This window comes from Aspergillus clavatus, genomic scaffold, assembly GCF_000002715.2.
Source record: "Aspergillus clavatus NRRL 1 1099423829795 genomic scaffold, whole genome shotgun sequence".
Taxonomy (NCBI): Eukaryota; Fungi; Ascomycota; class Eurotiomycetes; order Eurotiales; family Aspergillaceae; genus Aspergillus; species Aspergillus clavatus.
In genome coordinates this window covers 178,586-196,890 of record NW_001517104.1, presented here as the reverse complement: position 1 = coordinate 196,890, position 18,305 = coordinate 178,586, and the positions used below count along the sequence as shown (strand labels likewise).

The 18,305-nt window shown below is 48.1% G+C and overlaps 7 protein-coding genes and 3 non-coding genes across 10 annotated transcripts, besides 3 other annotated features; 4 read left to right on the top strand and 6 right to left on the bottom strand.

Moving 5' to 3' along the window:
- Positions 1-47: 47 nt before the first annotated feature.
- On the bottom strand, positions 48-1,816 carry ACLA_009410 (Ytp1 family protein; the record flags this gene model as incomplete). Its single annotated transcript, XM_001273943.1, has 5 exons — positions 48-343; positions 408-537; positions 610-1,452; positions 1,526-1,603; positions 1,685-1,816. 5 exons carry the CDS (start codon positions 1,814-1,816, stop codon positions 48-50), a joined length of 1,479 nt encoding a protein of 492 aa, XP_001273944.1.
- Positions 1,817-2,473: 657 nt separating this feature from the next.
- Positions 2,474-2,518: a microsatellite.
- Positions 2,475-2,517: a microsatellite.
- Positions 2,475-2,518: a microsatellite.
- Positions 2,519-2,560: 42 nt separating this feature from the next.
- On the top strand, positions 2,561-3,052 carry ACLA_009400 (SWI5/SAE3 family protein; the record flags this gene model as incomplete). The annotated part of the gene is made up of 3 exons (XM_001273942.1): positions 2,561-2,671; positions 2,731-2,816; positions 2,893-3,052. The coding sequence occupies 3 exons, from the start codon at positions 2,561-2,563 to the stop codon at positions 3,050-3,052; spliced, it is 357 nt and encodes a 118-aa protein (XP_001273943.1).
- Positions 3,053-3,487: 435 nt separating this feature from the next.
- Positions 3,488-7,719, bottom strand: mdr1 (ABC multidrug transporter Mdr1; the record flags this gene model as incomplete). The annotated part of the gene is made up of 3 exons (XM_001273941.1): positions 3,488-3,845; positions 3,910-7,214; positions 7,315-7,719. 3 exons carry the CDS (start codon positions 7,717-7,719, stop codon positions 3,488-3,490), a joined length of 4,068 nt encoding a protein of 1,355 aa, XP_001273942.1.
- Positions 7,720-10,574: 2,855 nt separating this feature from the next.
- Positions 10,575-11,054, top strand: ACLA_009380 (60S ribosomal protein eL39; the record flags this gene model as incomplete). Its single annotated transcript, XM_001273940.1, has 3 exons — positions 10,575-10,592; positions 10,645-10,745; positions 11,006-11,054. The coding sequence occupies 3 exons, from the start codon at positions 10,575-10,577 to the stop codon at positions 11,052-11,054; spliced, it is 168 nt and encodes a 55-aa protein (XP_001273941.1).
- Positions 11,055-11,130: 76 nt separating this feature from the next.
- ACLA_009370 (uncharacterized protein) lies at positions 11,131-11,431 on the top strand (the record flags this gene model as incomplete). Its single annotated transcript, XM_001273939.1, has 2 exons — positions 11,131-11,181; positions 11,279-11,431. The coding sequence occupies 2 exons, from the start codon at positions 11,131-11,133 to the stop codon at positions 11,429-11,431; spliced, it is 204 nt and encodes a 67-aa protein (XP_001273940.1).
- Positions 11,432-12,173: 742 nt separating this feature from the next.
- Positions 12,174-12,897, bottom strand: skpA (SCF ubiquitin ligase subunit skpA; the record flags this gene model as incomplete). Its single annotated transcript, XM_001273938.1, has 4 exons — positions 12,174-12,347; positions 12,408-12,575; positions 12,653-12,738; positions 12,846-12,897. The coding sequence occupies 4 exons, from the start codon at positions 12,895-12,897 to the stop codon at positions 12,174-12,176; spliced, it is 480 nt and encodes a 159-aa protein (XP_001273939.1).
- A 1,294-nt stretch (positions 12,898-14,191) lies between these two features.
- On the bottom strand, positions 14,192-14,263 carry ACLA_009350. The gene has a single exon. It is a non-coding gene; the product is annotated as a tRNA-Ala (tRNA).
- A 113-nt stretch (positions 14,264-14,376) lies between these two features.
- ACLA_009340 lies at positions 14,377-14,448 on the bottom strand. Its single transcript has one exon. It is a non-coding gene; the product is annotated as a tRNA-Ala (tRNA).
- Positions 14,449-14,943: 495 nt separating this feature from the next.
- ACLA_009330 lies at positions 14,944-15,047 on the bottom strand. The gene has a single exon. It is a non-coding gene; the product is annotated as a tRNA-Ala (tRNA).
- A 714-nt stretch (positions 15,048-15,761) lies between these two features.
- On the top strand, positions 15,762-17,676 carry smp3 (glycosylphosphatidylinositol-alpha 1,2 mannosyltransferase smp3; the record flags this gene model as incomplete). The annotated part of the gene is made up of 4 exons (XM_001273937.1): positions 15,762-15,870; positions 16,049-16,431; positions 16,499-16,626; positions 16,689-17,676. 4 exons carry the CDS (start codon positions 15,762-15,764, stop codon positions 17,674-17,676), a joined length of 1,608 nt encoding a protein of 535 aa, XP_001273938.1.
- Positions 17,677-18,305: the final 629 nt, after the last annotated feature.

Here is an 18,305-nt window from a genome sequence, read left to right as displayed (position 1 = left end):
AAAGGCAGATAAAGGTTATGGATAGATGCCGGTGCGTCCTTGGGAAATTAGCTCGACGACGTCTCCTTGGCAACTAGAGGAGCACTCTCTTCATCTTCCGTCTTGCGGGGACCCAGAGCATTGTTGCGGTTACCGGGTCTGTGATCATCATCTTCTTCATCTGAAATGAGGCCCTGCAGTTCGAATGCCTCTGCGTCGTCGATTTGCTGCGTCTCAGAGGCGGAACGGGCATGGCCATTCACGTAGGTATCCTCGGACCTGTCTGAGGCGGAAGAACGTGAGGGGAACTTGGCGGACTCGGGCCATGCGTGGACGGCGTAGATGTGGAGGAGGATGTTTACGACTGCGAATCAGGTTAGAGCCAAAGCTTTAAGAGGTGGGCAGGAAGTGACAGATAGGCGACTTACAGAGGAAGAGGATGAAGGCGATGCTATATAGAATCAGAATGTAAGACACGTGCGTGATCCCAGCGTTGTGCAGCAGCTGCATCTGCTCTTCTGTTGCACCCATGAACAGAAAGCCAGATGCGTAGAGAAGCTTTGGAATGATGTTAGCCAGGATTCTGTTTACCACAACGCAATCAGGTAAGAGTAGCAGGTAAGAACTTACAAAAGGGGTGAGATATTGAAAGCTGTTAGGATCCGAGCCGTCCGGGTTCACGGAGCCTCGATCCCTGAGTACAAAGGCAATCTCAATGATTCTCGTGAGGCCGGCAGCCATCAAGGTGTAGCCGAAGATGGTGTGGACCATCGTGCTGATCATCAAGGTCTGGGGATGAGACGACATCGCGTAACCTGTCAATAGGATCACGATAGCCGGGATCAAATTCCGCTTGGGGCGCCCGTTTCTCTTCCGGCTCATCCAGATTCCCAAAAGGCCGGCACACCACCAGACAATACCCATTGTAGTATGCTGCAGATCATTGTGTACCCAAGGTCCTCCCCATCGGTGCTCCGTGAAGGTATTGACGCAACCCCAGGCGGCGATAACCAAGGAATCAAAGAACTCTTGACTCCGGCCAGTGCGCCGCAGCCAGAGCTGGCCAACGAGCAGAAGAATGGTGAGCATGATACCGTAGGCGATAAATGCGCTACCCATAATGAAGTGCGCCAGACATTGTCCGAGATGATCATCCTGGCAGAAGCCATTGGCGGCGATACCTCCAAAGACCATCTGTGTCCAGCTCACAATCGGCATCGCTTTCCCGAGGACGCCGTGCAGCATCACGAAAAACCGACGGATCCGGCCGTGGATCCCCTTGGAAAGATGCAGTTTGAGATAGAGACCCAGGACGACCTGTACCGCCAGCAGAATCATCAAGAGGTTTGCGAACGAGGCGTGGACATTCTTTCCGAATTTGCGGCCTTTGTGAGCGTGACCTAGGAAGTACGCGACGACTGCGATGATCGTGCCGACGATTTGTAAAGGAACATGCCAGCGTGACCGCACAATCTGCAAAATTGTAAAACTCGTTAGGCATCGATACGGCTTCTGCGATCGGTTCGAATGGCCAGAGCGAACGTACCCCTAGTACCATACCCAGTGGAAAGATAATGCCAAAGGCGAATCCCATCAAGATCATGTGCACCCATAATGTCGAATCCTAATCCACGCAGCAAGGTTAGTCCGAGTTGGATTATCACCGTGGATGATATATAGCAGCAGTGCGTGGATCAAACCGTACAATGGGTTCTTGCGAGACTGCGGCTCCGTCGGGGACAGTTTCATGGCCGCCATGAGCGAATGTGGGAGAGACCAGAAGGAGAGCTGTCAGCACCCCTCGTAGGTTCATGAAACCCATCATCATCTTCTTCATCAAAATCGAGAAAGAAGAGTCGAGAAGGGGGTGCAAGGCTAATAGATAAGAGGATGAAGAAGACAGTAAAGTTGGAGGGAAGATGGATGGACCACTCCGTAGGTAATTACCTAGTAGTAGTAGTGGAGCCAATGCGATTCATGATAGTATTACGAATGGCCGATTTGGGCCAGAGATTCGCTTCGGATTGGCCGGAGATGGTCCTCACTACTACCTATCTACACAAGAGAGAGATGCAGAAGTAATATAATATTAATGTATGGAATAGAGGAGAGATGGTTTCACTGAATTAATTCAAGTACTGGGGATATATGATCACACTTTGTTTGGAAGAAATTGATCTGGGAGTAGGAGACTATTTGGAACTACTACCACCAACAATACATATATGGCTGATTAGATTTCATCTGCCAAAAAAGCTTAAGAGCAATCTAAAAATGGCACATTTCCCTAGCAGAGCACGAATGTCAGGTCCACAGGAGCACCAGGAGTCTTCAATTTTGAGGTCTACCAAGTCCTTGTAATCTTAACCCGAGGAAAATGAACATCCGGTGGTGATGCGTTCAACATTCCTTATCCACCACATTTCTCATACCCCATCAACCAACTGTATCCATACTCCTAAATCTACCACAGGGGCATAAACCAGCTCCCCTATCTCTCTCTCTCTCGCTCTCTCTCGCTCTCTCTCGCTCTCTCTCTTGAAAACATCAGTCTCTAGAGGGCTCCTAGAGAGCCTTCCCAATGCCCTTCCCGAGCACCCAGAGCCCGCCTCAATCACCCACCGAAAACAGCCAACCCCCCGACGTCTCGCACTTGAGTCCCGAACAGCAAGTCCAACGGGACAAGAAGATCGTACGTTTTCCCTCCTCGTACTCGATAGAATAAAGAAATGGAGTCTGACAGCCATGCAGAAGGCCCTCCAGGCTTCCATCGCAGATATCCAATCTCAAACCGCTCAACTCGAGGCTCAAATCGCTGAGACGAAAGCGAAACTTAAGTGCGTATATCCTCTCTCCCCTACTGATTTGATTTGCGCTGGGCTTCAGGGGAATAAACTTACTCACGGAATGTAGGAATGATCCCTCGATGACGGTGAAGCATCATATTCGTCTTCTCCATGAGTATAACGAAATCAAGGACGTTGGACAAGGTCTGCTGGGTCTCATTGCAGATGCCCGTGGAATGAGACAGATCGATGTGCAGCGGGAATTTGGGCTGGGGGATCGGGACTAAAAGCTTTCTCTTCTCAAGAATTACTGTTTTATTTAATTGATCATGGCTATGACGAACATGGTTACGAGGAGCTGATGTGCTGTTTTATTGCATTGGGGGAATGTGTCCGATGTCCAATTCATGGATCATAAAGAGAAATGAGGTAGTCTATTAGATTGGGATCATCAGACACGCACTTCTCTTTCGAGCCAGATAGAAAACCAACAGCTGTCCAAGTTAGCTCTATTGTGGGACGCTTGCAAAAGAAAACACAACACAACCTCGGATGAATGAAGAGGACATGTTCGGCTGTAACTTTTTACAGGAGGGAATCATAGACACATAAATAGAAAGGTATATTAACAAAATCACAAACACCAACATCTGAGAAAATTGAGGAGGGGGGAGCGGGACATTAGAAAATAGTGTATTAGAGGGTAGCGAAATAGAAAAAAATTACTGAGTCTTTCCAAGACTCTGCATATTGACGAGTTCGAAGTATCGGCCCTTATTCCGGATCAGCTCTTGATGTGTTCCACTCTCGACGATCTTGCCTTGATCAAAGACATAGATGATATCAGCCTTTTGGATAGTACTCAAACGATGAGCAACCGCGATGGTAGTCCGGCCGCGGGCAGCCGCATCCAGAGCAGCCTGCACGACCTTCTCGGACTCCGAGTCGAGAGCAGATGTGGCTTCATCGAGAAGGAGAACTTTAGGATCACGTAGGAGAGCTCGGGCAATGGCGACTCGTTGCTTCTGTCCACCAGATAACATGCCTCCCTTGCTGCCAACAACGGTGTCAAATCCCTCTCTGTCATATCACATTAGTCGAAAAACCAAGAGAGATCAATGGGACAATGGTGAAAGGAACTTACGGAAGTGACATGATGAAATCGTAGATGTTGGCATCCTTGCAGACCTTAATCAGAGCCTCCTCGGGGACATCATCTTTGTCGACACCGAGCAGGATGTTTTCCTTGATACTTCCCTGGTACAGAGTTGGTTCTTGACTGACCAGGGCGAGAAAGCTGCGGTACGAGTTGACGTTGAGCTTGGTAATATCCTTGCCATCCACAAAGACCCCTCCCGCGAGTGTATCGTAGAAGCGTTCGAGCAGAGCAATCGTGGTACTTTTTCCGCATCCACTAGGTCCAACAAGAGCGATGTACTGCCCAGGCTTCACACTCAAATTCAATCCCCGCAGGACAGGCTGCTCCGGACGAGTCGGATATCTGAAATGCACATCTCGGAATTCAATCTCGCCATCCACAGAATCGAGCTTTTCGCCCTCTTCGGACCAAATGTCAATGGTCGGTCTCCTATCGAATAGCTTCTTGAACTCAGCAGCGGCATTCTTGGCCTTGCCCATGTCGGGAGCAAACGAAAAGACGGTACCTGCCGACTGCGCACCAAAGAGGATCTCGGAAAAGCAAACAAAGAAACGGAAAATGCTGTACTCGTGCTTGCCCAGGAGTGTACCCCCGTACCAGAATCCAAGAGCAACGCAGAAGAAAACAAGCGCCTGCGAGGAAGCATAGAGCAGAGAGGATTTCAGGATGGAAATCAAACTCTTCTTCCCTTGATTCTGAAGTTGGCCATGGTAAACGGCCCATACATCCTCTTCCCGAGTAAGAGACGCCACAGTTCGGATCGCAGATGTAGCTTCGCAGGCGTAGCTTGCGGAGCCTTCGTAGGCAGTCTTTGATCGTTGCTGGAACCGAGCAAGCATGTAGAACCGGAGGAAACCACAGGCCAACAGAATTGGGACAACGGAAATGCAAACCAAAGCTAGCTTCCATCCAATAGACAAGGCAATGATCATCGCGGCGCCGAGAGTGGTACTAGTCATAAGGATTGTTCCTAGAGTGACTCCACTGACTCCCGACAAGTGCTTGGTCTCTGTGGAAAGGAAAGAGGTCAAGGCACCGGTGCTGTTCTCTTCCCGGTCGAAGAACGAAATATCTTGGCGAAGGATTGACCTGAACGCTTGGCTTCGAGCCCGACGGATGAGCCTTTCGGAACAAACAGCAAATGCCGACCCATTGATCGCGAGGGAGATGAACTGAGCAATTCCGACAACGAAGAACATCAGAGACCAAAAATTTGCATCGTGTCTGAGCTTTTGGAACATAGTCTCGGGCAATGACAGCGTGCTAATTGCTTTGGCGTACAGAACAGCTTGTGTAGGTTGGCCTCCTCCAGCCAGGACGGAGAAAACCAACCCAATAAGCATGTAACCAGTCTCGGGTCGGTTGAATGAAGTGATGAATTTGAGCAGAGTCCAGAGCGAGTACTTCCGGGTCGTCTCGGGAGCTCTCTTGGAAAGGACAGCACTCGAAACGGATTTTTGGGTTCCTGTCCGTTTCATTTCGAGACGAACATGCTTGTCTTCATCATCGAGGGAGCTTGAGCTACTAGCTGCAGTTTTAATGCGTGCGACCTCTTCCTGGGCGAAATCGTCCGCGTTCATGTTTGCGTCACCGTCCAAAGCCTCTGCCTCCTTTTCTTCGTTGATGCGCTGCGCTTCCACGAGGCTAAAGTAGGTACCTTTGCGATCAACCAATTCATCATGAGTTCCCTGTTCTGCAATTTTTCCGCCGACCATGGCGACGATGTTGTGAGCCGTCTTGATGGTGGAGAGTCGGTGAGCGATAACAATGGTGGTCCGACCTTCAGCGGCTCTGTCCAGCGCGGCTTGAACGACACCTTCGGACTTGGTGTCCAAGGCAGATGTGGCTTCATCAAGCAAAAGAATCTTCGGGTCACTGACTATGGCGCGAGCTATTGCGATACGTTGCTTTTGGCCACCAGAGAGCAAGAATCCCCGCTGACCAACATTCGTTTCGTATCCTTCGGGTAGTGCCATGATGAACTCATGAGCATTGGCCATTTTCGCTGCATTTTCAATGAGTTCACGAATCTTGTCCTCGGACTCTGTCTCGAATCTGGTTCCAATCAGGCCGTGCCTGATATTCTTGTAGATTGTACTACCGAAGAGGACGGGCTCCTGGCTCACAAGAGAAATTTGTTGACGCAGCCAACGGAGGTTGAGGGTTTGTATGTCGCGACCGTCCAGCAGAACTTTACCACCGACAGGGAGATAGAAGCGTTCAACTAACCCAACGACCGTACTCTTACCAGAACCAGATGGTCCCACCAACGCGGTGGTCTTTCCTGCAGGCATGAGCAAAGAGACATCTTCCATAACCGTCACCTCTGGTCTTGAAGGGTAGATGTGCTTGATATTCCGAAATTCGATGTTTCCTTCAAAGTTCTCCAGTTTCTCGCCCTCGTCTGAATAGGGGTCCAGCGGCGACAAGCGGTCGATCGTGCTGTAGATCTTGGCGGCTGCAGCCACACCATTTGTAAATGCTTGGCCATTCGGCGCAACGTTGCCCAAGCTGAATGAACCGATTAGAATGGCCATCAAGACGGTCAGAATCTGGCCCACCCCCACTTCTCCATCGACGAGGAACCGGGAGCCCATCCAAAAACCAAGACCGTAATTCGAGTACATGATACCAAACATGCCGCCGATCATCATGCCCATGATGATTTGTTGCTTAATGCCCCACTTCTCTGCCTCGGCCAGGTGAGTCTCGTACTGTTTGGCGAGCTTATCTTGAGTTCCGAAAGCAGTGGCGTTTCGAATGGAACTGATAACTTCTTCCGCGACTGTTCCACCTGCACCATAACTCTCGAGGGACTTCTTGCTGTACTTGACAATGAACCGCGATCCACCTCCCATGACCAAGACGAGGGCAACAATAGTCGACGTACAGATCAGAGCCAGCTTCCAATACTTGACGTAGGCGACGATGAATGCGGTGACAAAGGTGGCAAGCGCGGTCAATGTGAGCCCGACTTTCTCGGAGATGGCATCCTGGATCAGGTTGGTATCAGCCGTAATACGAGTTGTCACTTCACCGGCGCCCAGTTTGTCGAAATAAGCCATGTTCTGCCTTAAGATAGCCTCAAGGTAATGCTCTCGAATCTTCTGTGTAAGATGTTCGCCTGTGTAGATGAAACCAACGGTGCTGACGTAGACTGTAACGAACTCTGCGATACCGAGATATACGAAGTACAGAACATTCTTAGTGAGCTGGTGGTAAAAATCGCTGTAGGATATGGTTCCCAGAGTAATGTTTTGAAAGGCCGAAGCTAAAGAGCCGAATAGGATCTAGTAGACAGCCGTCAGTTAGAACGCCTAAACGCTACCCCGTCGGAGGAAAGCTATACAAATATGCACGACGCAGAATCGAATAGAGATCACCACATACCGTGAACAATGGCAGAGCAGCACCAGCAATAATGGCGCAAATCGTGCTAACAAGGATGATGAAGATGTCCATTCTGGAAGCATAGCGGTACAAGATACCGAATGAGACCTTGATGTCGGGCGCATCAAGCTGTTTCTTCAGGATCGCTCTCTCGTGCTCTGGCAGATGAGCAAACAGAGCATCGTCGCCTAGATCAACCTTCTGCCCAGCTAACGCTGGCGAGGGGTCATTTTTCTTGCCGGCTGAGGGAGTCACGGTCGACCCTGAAACGGAGTTCTGATCCTGAGGTTTCTCATTTTCAGGGTTGGAAGATAAAGAAGTAGAACGCCCTTTCTCCAGGCTCGCCACTCGAGAATCCGCAGCGTGTTTCTCCTGCGAGGAGATGTCGTTTTCTGGCGAAACCATATTGATCCCGTTCCTTTTTTTTTGATAGTTGTTCTGTAAACGTCCCGTATCGAGATGTCACGGTATGAGAATCCCTCGGATACTTCAAACTGCACTACTCCATGGATGCCAACCGAAGATTGGTGGATTGAATATCGGAAGCCCAGAGACGGACCTGGTCGAAATTGAAAAGGGGAATAATCTGGGTGTTCTTCTTTGCAGAAGAGAAGAGGCTATTGTGACTAGGATATAGAGGATAGAGGATAGAGGCAAAAAGGATCAAGAGTGCTCCAGACGCCTCCTATAAAAGCTAAGCCTTTCACTCAGCAGGACAAGACAAATCTGGACCCCGACAGCGTCAGCCTGGTATATAAATCAATCATCTCACGTATTCGACAGACTAGTTTACCCCTGCCAACTTATCTATCCAAGTAGTTAGTTTGGGATCTAATTTTATACGGGTAGTTAACTTCCATCTCCGTAGTCCAGAATTTATTACGGGATCGGTACGCCCGATGTTTTCGCTTCGGAGCCCCGACTATCCGATGGTTTTTTATGCACAACTACCTACCACCTAGTTCTGCAAGTGAGCCAGTCATATATATATCATCATATATACGGGAGAGGATTCAGTTCATACATTTGATTGCAGTTCTCCAGTAACAGATATTCTGTCCACTGTCCACCAGGCTTTGTTGTCGGACCTCTCCAAAGTCCAAAGCAGATCAAATAAATGCCACTACTGAGTTGTCAATCACATTTGGAGATTAGAGGAATTCCCCAGTCGTAGTATAAATTGGTATCCACAGCATCTCTGACCGTGCCCCATCATGTAGATCCTTCGTTTGCTTGTCATTTGCACTTTGCAGAATATAGATAATGCTTTTTGCCGCCTAGTAGTATCTACCAATGTTGGACCGCGACAGCGTATATCCTAATAGAGAATACGACACGACAGTGTCCGAAGGAAATGATCAGATCATGAGTCACTCTGTTCCCCACCACCAATCCTCAACTCTGGATTATTTAAGGCAGCAAGGATAGTATACGAGTCATCTTTAACTGCCCATGCATAGTGACTTACTGTAGTAGTGAGTTAGTGACTAGGTCGGTTACTCCGAATTCCGACTGAGACACTAGTCATAGCTTGGCATCCTTTAGCGAGTACGACAACATGGACTCGGAGTTTTTGGCCTAGAATATTCTAGCAAACTGATACTGAAAGTCGTTAAGCGGCTGAATTCTCCGTGTTTTACACAGTGGGTATGTAGATAGTGCTTTGCGCCAAAGCCTTACTGGAGATGAAGAAATAATGAGAATGAGGCCGTAGCGTTCATGATCATGCCTGATGCAGTAGTGATGGGACTGATGACAGTTGTTATCTAATCAACCCTGTTATGCACTTTTTCTAAATGCAGTCGGCGTTCGGCAGATATGAGCCCCGACATCCACCCAACTTTGTTTTAAGCGATGTATTGTCAATTTAGGTTGTCTGTCATCCAGTCAGACGCTTGAAAAGGAACCCCATCATCTAGATTATTGATTATCGTGGAGGCGAACCCAGATGGTTTCAACTCTCAAGACCTTGATTGGTGCATCTTGTCGGTGGCATTGAAAGAAGTATCGACGCGGCCTGTTTCATATTTGGATACTCTTCTTGTCTTCCTCAAGGCTCAGCCTCTCAGTAGATAGATAGGTACCTAGTCTGCGCGCGTTCGGTGCTGTTTACCTACTCCGTATCTCCTGAGTCCTTATGTCCTAAATCTGAACCCCTTTCGAAAAGTTAGTTTTCGAATGTGGGAGGGCCGATTGCGTCCATCTAATACATGGAGTTCGGAATAGCGATTATCTATTTAGTATCTAAATGATAACACAGCAGCAGTACTATTGGAGTTCAAATGCTAGTTTCACGATTCACTGCTTCATCATATCGACCACCCCAATTGTGTGATCTTCCAAGAGAGCGCAAGCCTTATCAATAGCGAGTCGGATAGATTCCAACCGGTGCATTAGATAGACACGCGGACGATGTATCTACGGAGTATCCAGTAGATAAAGCACGCTCACCAGAAGACGTAATAAACCTGCAGCCTAAGGTACGTACCCAACGAGGGTATTCGAAAACGCGAAGCTCTCGTATGGGTCCCATGTAACAACTATTGACATTTGGAAGGACGAGGCTAAGATACTGCTGAGATTGATTGCTAGGACACTCATAAGATATCATGTTTTTGCGAGATTCTGTACGGAGTAGATCTATCGTATAGACCAACCTAATTTTCCGATGAGCATGACTCGGGTGTGTCCATGATAGACTATGGAGGCTACGTGCCACATTTCAGAGTTCAGAAGGTCTTTTATGTCCTCCAAGCTTATTTTGACTTGGAAATAACAGGCCAGTGCGGCCTTGGAGTAAATGAGAGCCTCTCTCAATACCTTCAATAGTCACAGATGACTTGGTTCGGATAAACCGCGAAGTCGGGGAGCATCCAGAGTCTGGTACTACGAGTAAGCAAGGACGTTACAAAATCGACATGTGATTCTTCAGATCTTGAAATATAAGCTGCTCTGTCGCATTTGTCGCTCTGATAATATAGGAAAGGTGGTGTTTCCAGAGGTCAAAGTATGGGAGCCTCAAATCTCTGCCTCAGGCAAATATCACATGACCTTCCCGAAGCGAACCGCTAAGCCCTGCCCACACAAAAAATAACCACTACGAGAGGCCTTTGAAGACGGTCGACAACCTCACTATCGCCAGTCCATATCCCAAGCTCGCCGTCGCGACAAGTCTTCAAGATGCCGGTTAGCAGTCCTCCCCTATGTTTTCGAAAATATCCTCGATGTCAGGATATCTTTTTTCAACGCTTTCGCCCTCGATGACGAAAGGAAATAAAGTGTTCCTTGATGGAGTGACAGCCCGCTAACGTGCCTGTTCGTTGTGATTAGAGCCACAAGAGTTTCCGCACCAAGCAGAAGCTTGCCAAAGCCCAGAGACAGAACCGTCCTATTCCCCAGTGGATTCGTCTCAGGACCGGTAACACCATCAGGTAAATACCCTCTTTTTCTCCTCTCTACATGGCATTTCGAAGAAAAAAAAATCCTTCGAACTCGGGATGGGAAAAAAAAAAGGGAATGGAACGGGTCGACGCCTCGCCTACACCACTCCTCTTGCGATACCTACCTCGTTATTATGCGTTCAACAATCAAACGAGGAAGGGAGCGAAGGATTTGGAAACTACTGTCTTGTTCAAGGACTGCGAAAGAACAACCCCCCAGCTGACGGTTTCTCTTTTCTCTTTTCTACCAGATACAACGCCAAGCGGAGACACTGGCGCAAGACCCGTCTCGGAATCTAAACTCGAGACGAATCCCTTTTCCTTTCCGACCGAGATGTCCGTCCCCAGCTGTTTCGTTCGATTGTGATACCGCAAAATGTTGCTCGCGATGATCCATCTGCGTCCGGAACTCGTCCCGCTCTTCAATGTACCTACCTCTCGGTGTTTCTGTTCGGAAAAGAAAAGTATCAAATGAATGACATGTCGATTCATCTTGGGGAACTTGCATTTTTCTTCTCTTCTAGTCTAGCCCAGCTGTTCCTGCGCGAATGGCTTCAAGCTTCTCTTCATTTCCACCTCTGGACTTTGTGACGAAATGCGATCTTGTAAGGGTGGGGGATAAGCGGTGTCGGGCTCTGGACGTAATGAGTCTGCATTTCTACATGTACGCAAGCTAAATAATAAAAGAAAAAATCATGATGGTAATGATTATCAACGAGGCCTTTATGGATCGATCACTACGCGAACATTTCTCTTGACAGGAGATTTCAAGAAGTAATGAAAGGACTGGGTGGTCAATAGGCAAAGCATTCTACATCACGGTCGCAAAGATAGAGCTTGGCGAGTCTTAACATCCTTTCTATGATTCGGATCTTTTCAAGTGATGCGAAGCAATACTTCATGTTCACAGAGAAAATACGAGCCTTGTGATCTCTGCTCAGAGTTCATCCCAAAAAGGAGACACTTGGACACCTTAACGACGCAGACCGAACCAGAAGCCTGTGGGGGGCATAGAATTTTGGATGGATATAGACATGACAACCTAGCAAGCTAACACACCTGCGGGTGGTATAAGAGCTGAATCCTCTCCATCTCTTTGGAACAAGCGAAGACAACTCCCAATCAAGAGGCTGAAAGCCTAAGAGGAAATAGCCAGTGGAAATAACAAGAAGCAAAAAACCGCTGGGAAGTCAAAGGAACCGAACGCCGTAGAACTGAAGTTACCTTTAGACCGGATAAAGTCATGGCGAAACATCGTTGCTGCCGCTCATTCTGTCATGTCAGAAGAAGCCCACGGTAGCAGATGAAACAGTCAAAGAAAGAATGCAATGATGGCGCTGATCAGTGAGCGCATTTAGCGACTACAGTGAGCGGATAGTTAGCATAGGAGACTTCAAGACAGTAGATATCAAATCGAGCTTACTCTTCAGCCCATTCGTTCTCACGGCGGATCTGGTCCTCTTCTTCAGGGGTGAAATCGTTCTGGATGTTGAAGGTCTTGCGAATCTCCTCGGGAGACTTGCCCTTGATCATGTTGGCAACAGTCTTGCAGCCGACATCCAAAAGGGCCTTGATATCGAGGTAGTTGGCAGCCTGTAGGATTTACGTATTAGCATATTTGCCGTGGGGGCGGGGGAATTGCCCGAGACATACCAGAATGATCTCAAACAGCATCTCTTGATCGACCTGCATAAACTTCTGATCCCACTCATCGATATCGGTGGTCTTGCGGCGGGAGTCATCGTCGTCACCAGTGCTGGGAGGATCATTCTTGTGGTGAGTGCACCACTCGATGACCTTCTTCAGCACAACTTCGTTGACCTGTCACAGAGCGAGAGAAGTCAGTATTTTATGAGAATCGAACGTCTCGCGGGATAAACCAGGGGCTATTCACTCACATTCGGAATGGGGATAGCTTCACCCGACTCGCCGAGATCCTCGAGCATGTTCTTGATGAGAACCGAGCGTTCGGCGACATCACGGTCTAACCGAGTGTACACGTTAGTGTAATTCTTGAAAGACAAATGTATGAGACCGCAGTCCTTGCCCGCGAAGTATGTGCAACGAATTAAGGTCGGTAGAAAAACTTACCGACCGTGAGGTCAACGCCATCGGAGCTGGTGAGAGTGACGGTGGTGGACATTTTGGAGAGGTTTGAAGAAAACTTGCTCGGCTATCTAATCAGTTGTTAGAGACCCTATCCCCGGAAAGCTTCGATTGCAACAGCTCCTCAAGTTCGAGCGCGACTGCGTAATCTCCAAGCACTTTATGATGCGAGGGGCACTGGGGTGGGGGCAAGACTAACCAACGATTCTGAGATGGAGTAAGGGGGATGCTTTGGATTCAAGAGACTTGCAGGAATCGATCGCACTTAATCCTGAGGAGTCACCAGAAATGTCGGAGAGTGGAAGAAGGTGGAAGAGAGAGTTTAAATACAAGTGTTGTTGTTGGGTGGTCGATCGTGAGTTTAGTAGTGAATGAACAGAGGTCGAAACTTGCGGCTCCTCCTACATTCGTTGTATGTGATTAGTGCATCTCTGTTGGGGGAAGCGCCGCGAGCAGTCACCTTCGACCCCACTATCTACTATCACCTTCTAAGTCGCCTACATACACAGTACTAATGGAGGCTACCAGTACAGCTGGCAGCCTGGCCATCGAATCTGCTGAGTTGATGCCTTGACATTAGTTATCTTCGGGTTTTTCATTTTATGAAACAAAAAAAGGATTCACTCGTACAGACTTTCTCTCAGATCAAAGAAATACAAAATAGAGAGAGTAGGTCTGCTTCAATGGATGACAAAGTCACGAGTACAAAGAGCGTCAAGAATAATAATTGGCTCACCACCGAACTCTTATGTTACCTGTCCAGACCAGGGGTTGGCTACAATGGAATGTCCTATTCACTTCCATCCTATTTATAATGAAATCATTGTGGACTTTCAACAAGGAAGTTTCCCAGTCATTCATTACCAGCAAGTCACCTTTCCTTAGCAAGCAGTACGCGAGACAGCGACATGAGCCGGTTGATGATTTTGATATGAGCATATGGATTTGTATCAAAAGGGACACGATTCTCCTATTGCTCCACCCCATAAAGGCCTTTCCTTGAGACTTTTTTTGGGATCGACCCTGGTATGCAGCTCAAAAAAAAGGATCAAGGGAAAGGCAGTCTTTGTGAGCATCGATACCGCTCACTGGTCCAATGTATCACTACCATCTCTAACCAAGGTATTCAACATGGAGGTTTCATCTTTTGAGAGACGCTCATGAGAGTATCTGCCAGAAAAATATACGCAAGGTATACATTAATTTTCCTATCAGCATGACTGCAGATAGATAGATCTGGTACCAGGTGATGCTCAGCATAAAAAGATCTTCTGCATAACCAGGAACCAAGAGAAACGAGATCAAGCAGTGGGCAGGGGAAGCAAAAAAACTGGACTCGCGGGGAATCGAACCCCGGACCCCTTGCTTGCAAGGCAAGTATTATACCACTAAACCACAAGCCCAATGCATATTCTTGGCATCCCGATTTTTGGTCTCGCTAATCAGAAGACGAGTGCAACCAAGTAAAAAATAGAATGTTGGGGAAGAATTGGATGTGAGAGAGAGACAAAAAACATGGACTCGCGGGGAATCGAACCCCGGACCCCTTGCTTGCAAGGCAAGTATTATACCACTAAACCACAAGCCCAGTACACGTGGTAGGTGGCAAACTTAGGCGTCTGTGGGTCATGTGACCTATTGGTAGGGTAATCCATCAGAGAATTCGTGAGGCTGTGATGGGAACTTTCTGACCATGGAGGTTGATTTAAAGTTCATAACTACTGATAGAGAATGTTAATGTTAGGATGAAGACAACATGTAACCAGAGGATAGCATACAGAGTCTGGCAAATATTGTTGACCATTGGCAGGTTTCTTCCCAACTGCTTGAGGGTCCTGTGGTACAACTAAAATACAGAGAGGTGTGATTACTGTTAGCCTATTGCAATAATATGTGAGGCAAATGTATGATGATATAACCACATTAGTAAAAAAGCTTTGATTCAAGCCATAATCTCTTTGCCGTGAAGTGTAACTAAGGAAGAGTATACATTTGTTGATGAAATTCATGACTTTCTTTGTATAGTTAGAGGTAGTGAGGTAGTGAAGTTGGAGGGGCAAAAAGAGAAAAAAGAAAAAGATAATGGACTCACGGGGGATTGAACCCCGGACCTCTCGCATGTTTGATCTGAAAATCTGCACGTTTATCAATGCAAAGCGAGCGCTACTACCACTGAGCTACAAGCCCATTTGTTGATACTTTAAGTTAAGTTTTGTCTTATGTAGCTCTTAGACATACAAGGATACTAGCAAACATTGACCGTGGCTCATTCTCCTGGAACCAAAAGTGAGTCTTGACTTCGACGTCTGCAAAATCTTGACATCTAACAGAGTTTACCAGACAGCTGACAACTATCTACGCCATAGGGGAAGGTATTAATTTAAAGTTGGTATGCTTGCAATGACCAAGGTACAACCTCAGCAGGTCTTCTTCCTGAGGCCACTGATCGATCTCATCAGCCGACTCGATGCGCCCGGTCAGTAAAGCAAGTGTATATCTAGACCATAGATATAAAATAAAAGTACGGAGGAGAAAGGGAAAACGAAAATGACTACTGAACTAAAATCACCGAGTTGCCCTTCAGCCGCAATAATAAGACGATTCGTTTGCTTGTCCTTTTATTGTGCCTGACGGATCAGCAAATCAGCCAAAAAATACCCCCTTTACTCATTCCTCTGGATTTCTTATTATTGCCCTCGAAACTAAAAGGACAAAAACAAAGCTTATCGGATGCTTCGGATCAGCTTCTCTTTGGTCCTAAGCTTGTTGATTCAGCAGCATGTTGGAGCGTATCTAGTTGTTTAGTTGTTAGTTCCCTTAAAGACGATTCTTTTTCGCCCAAACTCATTGTTCTCTTTCTTTCATCCTAGGGTATCCCGTACCTTCATCGACGTCTAAGTCATGTGGAGACGGACATACCTGCTGTTATTGCTGGTACGAGTGTATTTTGCGCTCTCCCCAAGTTATCTCCATCCAGATGAGAACTTCCAGGGCCCTGAGGTCTTCGCCGGTATGTTGAATGTTGTTCCTTATTTGTTGCATCCACAATGCGACCGCGATGCTGGTCATATTGTCTGTCCCTTCACTCCCTCCACCACCCCCACCAAGAAAAGAAAATCAAAACACAGAAGTCATCATCGATTCAAACCCTTAGATCGCTCTACCAGGAAGCTTATGGAACTTTTCAGGTCGTACACTCTCGTACCCGTCGAGATTACCGTGGGAATTCACATCGAACAATCCCATCCGTAGTGTCTTTCCATTATGGCCGGTCTACAACTTGCCCATGAACCTTTTGAAATGGTTCTACGCCGAGTTGGAGACAGGGAATCCGTCTCCGCCGGCGGTATATTACTTCTTGAGGGGAGTCATGTTCTTCTTGAGTTTCGTCCTGGAGGACTGGGCCGTGTATGAGCTGGTTCCCTTTCCGCGCCATCGCCGGGCCGCCGTGGTGCTGGTTGCATCCTCATATGTCACCTGGACATATCAGACGCACACCTTCTCCAACTCCATTGAGACGCTGTTGGTCGCATGGGGTCTGGTGCTGATTCGTCGCATCGTTGAGCAAAAGGTTTGCCCTACCAATGGATGTTGCGATTTGGACAAGAGCTATTCCCCGAACTAATGGCTGTTTATAGCGACGCTCGTCCATCTTCTCCTGTGTGATGCTGTCCTTGATTGCTGTCGCTGGTGTTTTTAACCGCATCACTTTTCCAGCATTCTTGCTAATTCCTGGGCTTCAATTACTGCCCCATTTCTGGCGCAGGTAAGTACCATCGTTTTCGGGGAACTCTGTTCGTCACAGCATGTACCAATCGTGGCGCGCAGGCCGATCTCACTCCTTGTTTTTGCGGTCTTCGGCATATTCTTCTGTGGCATCGCCATCATCGTCGACACGCGGTTCTATCACCCGTCTGCCTCGGTCTGGGATGCCCTCCATGCTCCTGTGGTCACGCCTCTCAACAATCTACGCTATAATACGAACACTTCGAACCTGGCTCTCCATGGACTCCATCCGCACTACCAACATTTTCTAGTGAACTTACCGCAGCTCCTCGGGCCCGCCCTTGTTGCAATGGTTCTGTCGTTTTGGAATCCTTCGGCCATCCCTTCTTGGCTGAAGACTACGCAAGCCGTTTCTGCATTATCCGGAACCGCAATGCTCTCGATCTTTCCGCACCAAGAACCTCGCTTTTTGATCCCGTGCGTGCCTCTGCTGCTGAGCTGCTTCCGCATGCGCAAGTCTCGTGTATTCTTGACATCGTGGATCATTTTCAATGCCGCGCTGGGTTTCCTCATGGGCGTCTACCATCAGGGCGGCGTGGTACCCGTCCAGTTGGCAATTCCCTCCATCATCTCGGCGAATGTGCCGAAGCAGGAAGATGTGTCAGGAAAGCAGCCGGGAATCTCTGCGACCGTGCTATGGTGGAAAACATACTCGCCTCCACTGTGGCTGCTGGGAAACAACACCAGCTCCCAGCTGGACATCGAAACTCGGGATTTGATGGGCATCTCGGGCCCCGAAATGGCCAGAGAACTCGAAAGCGCAGTGCCATCCTGTACGGTCAAGCCCGCCAGCGATACCTCAAAACACGTTTTCGTTGTCGCCCCCAACTCTGCAACCTTCCTCGACCGGTACACGTCTCCATCTGCAGACCCATCGGACCTCGAACTCCACGAGCTCTGGTCGTACAGGAAACATATCAACCTAGACGATCTCGACATCGGCGACGACGGCCTCATCCCGACGCTGAGGCGCGTGGTCGGCAGACGCGGGTTAAACGTCTGGATCGCGCGCAGGGCGAGATGCCCTTGAGCTTCGCACTTCTTGCTCCCTCTTTCCGTTGTCCTGGTTCTGTCCCTTTCAGCGATTATATTTATTAGCCATTAGCCATAATCACGAGCTTCGCAATGAGTTATGTTTGCATCTGGTGCCATTTTCTTCTCTCAGGAATTCAGGGCTACCACTCATACCGCTCAGCATCATCCGTCTTGATCTCGCATACAATCCTTTTGGATTTGGATACCCCCCTGCATCAAATATACCCACATAGCATACATACAAAAAACCAATGAACACCCAATAGCTTGCAAGTACCATGCTTGATCCATAGACAGAGCTAGGCAAATCGATAAGAATACAACGGAATGGGGAAAATATCTTCCAGTTCCAGCCAGTGACCCTTCCAATTTGGTGGTTGCGGGAGTAAGCAAAGATATCCAGCGCGCGGGATCATTGGACCACATGCCTGGTGCTTCTTCTTGTTGCCTACAATTTGCGATCAATCTGATTCTACGGGTTTGGATTATTAACAGTTATGCTTTAGTATGCTTGCGTAAGCTTCCATGCCTCTGATGACGTGAGAAATTGAGTGGGCTCGACGACGGGGACTCCTTGATTGGACCCGATATGGAAAAATACAGGAGAACGATTGCTCCATCAAG